Genomic DNA, 2,556 nt, shown 5'->3' on the forward strand with positions numbered 1-2,556 from the left:
TTGTCATTCCTCTGTAGCATCTGGTCCCCACTGGACCCTCATCATTTCCTTCACCTGCTCCCCCCACCGACCAAACTGTGCAGCTCTGCAACTGCATCCTGGCCTATCCTCACCCTTCTGCCCCCAACCCTCACCTCCTTGTACCCCCAATATGTATTTCCCAATTGAAAAAAAAAGAGCTATCTTATGTAAGCAAGGATCAGGAAATGTCTATTTCAATGTTGTAAAAGCTAAAAGTCTTTATCAGTAAAATCAAGGTGATGATAGTCTTGTGGTGTCCAATATCACAGAACAAACAGTAAGGAACAATAAAACAAAGTCTGTAAAAGAGTAAGAAACGGACAGTGCACCTTGAGTGCAAAAGGATAAGAAACACTACTTAAATGGGTAATTGAATTATTATAGGAATTTTTAAATAAAAGCATTTTGAAATGTAGGCACAATATCCAGATATAACAGGAGTTAAATTAAAAAATAGCTTTTTGTTTTCTTACACTTTATCTTGGCAAGCCTCAAATGGGAAAAATTAAAAAAGTAAAACTTACTGAAATCAAGTGAAAATAAAATAGAAGCCTTCAGGTTTTGTTGTTTTGTTTTTTTTTTTCTGAGGGATACAAATTGCAGTCAAGTTGGATCGCATATAAGCAGAAGCCATTAATTCATTGAGAGGATTTATTCGGCTTCCGTAGTATGCTGGCTACCACTTAATGGAATTTAAATGTGATTTCCAAGGGCTGTGGTTGTTGTTGTTGTGTACTGTAGAGTTGGAACCAACCCAAAGCTGACCCTCCAGTGAGTTTTCTGAGGCAGTTAATTGAATGGGAAGAGATGGCCAATTCTTCTCCTGTGGAGCAGCTGGTAGATTAGAACCCAGTGTCTTTGGGATATCAATGCAGCTTCTTGCCACTAGGCCACCAAAACTCCCTATTTCCAAGGGTAGATATTCAAAATTAGCACCAAACCAATGGAAGGTAATGCAAATAAATGAACATTCAAATTCTGGTGATGTAGTCCATAGGGAGGTTTGCTCCTAGCCCAAAGGCTGCACTTCTCTAGCAGTGCAGTGCCACAAGAGAAAGATGGACAATTTCTTCACGTGTGCGTGATTAACATTCTCAGAAAGTCCAGTCAGCCAGCAATGAGTTAGTTTCAAGTGGGTGACAATGGAGAGAAAGCTAAGCACATTAACCATGCTAGAACCTGAAACACACAAGTATTAGATTTAAAATCAAGTCATAAAAGCCACTCATGCCACAATAAGGTTTTCTAAATTGATTTGCCAGGTTCTAAAATTCCATTTGAGTGTCTGTTTTTGCATCACAAACAACTGTAACGGATACCCACTTAAGGAATAGGACAGACTTCGAGAAGAATTCTTTTAACAACTGTGTTTAAATCTCAATAAAGAAGGCTCTGTCACTAAATAAAAGTTAGTCCAAAGGTTTGTTTGATGTCTCTAAGAACTAGAGTAAAAAGTGCATCCTGAAATTATGTAAAGCATGTACTTCATCTGAAAAGACTCACCAGGGTACAGAAGATGCATTGGCACTGAGCTATCGTCGTCATCTGCTCCACGGGATACTCCCCAAGACAGAGCTTACAAGACACCAGTGGGTCGAGGGCCAGGTCCCATGTGGGCCGGTACCGTGCTGTGGTCATTGCAGAGCAGTCTGAAAAGAGAGAAGCAGGGAAGGTCACATTTCCCTGCTCTGGCCTTTATCTAGAACCAAAGGCAGTGATCAGAGCGCTCTAATTGGATTTGCAGCACAGAAATTGGTGCCTCGATTTGGGATTTTAGAGACAAATCATTTCATTACAGAGATGTTTCAGCAGAGGTCTCTAACTTGAGTCTTACATAATAGTTTCCTTTACCATTTTAATGTTAACTTTGATGCGAGCCCTCAAAGTGACAAACAACCTAACTCACCTTGTTTAGTCTCTGGGTTCTTTCCTCTGTCCCTGCAATATTCATTTAGTAAGACACCTCCTGCAAACCACGTAGCAAGGTCAGATTGACAAACCTTATTTTGTAACTGCAATAGTTATGTGTGTGTTTTATGATACTGATATCTCTTATTCTTCAAATCTATGCTCTTTACATGAAGCACATATTCATTAAGCTTGAGAATATATTTCTAGTAAATTGAGATAGTTTGAGATTCAGATTTCAGATAAATACCTGACTGTCTGAACACTCACGACTTGCTTCCTAAAATTCAAATTCTAATTTGATTTCCACACCGTTTGTACCCTTTTCTATCTAAACTCACTCTCTAAAATAGAGAATTGAACGGATTTGGATAATAATGGATGGCTGTATTCCCAACTAGTTTGGGAGTTCTAAAAGAGCAGGGCCCTTTCCATCCAATTTCCTACCTTACAACAGAGAACAGAGGGCTGTATCTATATAACAACAAATTTACAACAGAGGCAAAAGGAAACAAAACTTCAACCACTGATTGGCCAGCCATTTACACAGTCACTAGGATTTGCAGAGGAGATTCAAAGACACAGATCCTACCTCCAAGTCTTCAGACAGAATTCAGTCAAGTATTT

At 39.3% G+C, this 2,556-nt stretch overlaps 1 protein-coding gene across 1 annotated transcript in view; it reads right to left on the minus strand.

Annotated features, from left to right (window-relative positions):
- The window catches only part of RNF144A (ring finger protein 144A), an 82,364-nt gene extending 80,690 nt beyond the window's left edge, over positions 1–1,674 (minus strand). Inside the window, exon 1 of the mRNA XM_006895732.1 lies at positions 1,525–1,674. Within this exon, the coding sequence (XP_006895794.1) occupies positions 1,525–1,659 (135 nt within the window). The 5' untranslated portion in view covers positions 1,660–1,674. The remainder of the gene's footprint in view (positions 1–1,524) is intronic.
- Positions 1,675–2,556: the final 882 nt, after the last annotated feature.

Source organism: Elephantulus edwardii, unplaced genomic scaffold (genome assembly GCF_000299155.1).
Source record: "Elephantulus edwardii isolate Elephantulus edwardi_28Jun2011 unplaced genomic scaffold, EleEdw1.0 scaffold00175, whole genome shotgun sequence".
NCBI lineage: Eukaryota > Metazoa > Chordata > Mammalia > Macroscelidea > Macroscelididae > Elephantulus > Elephantulus edwardii.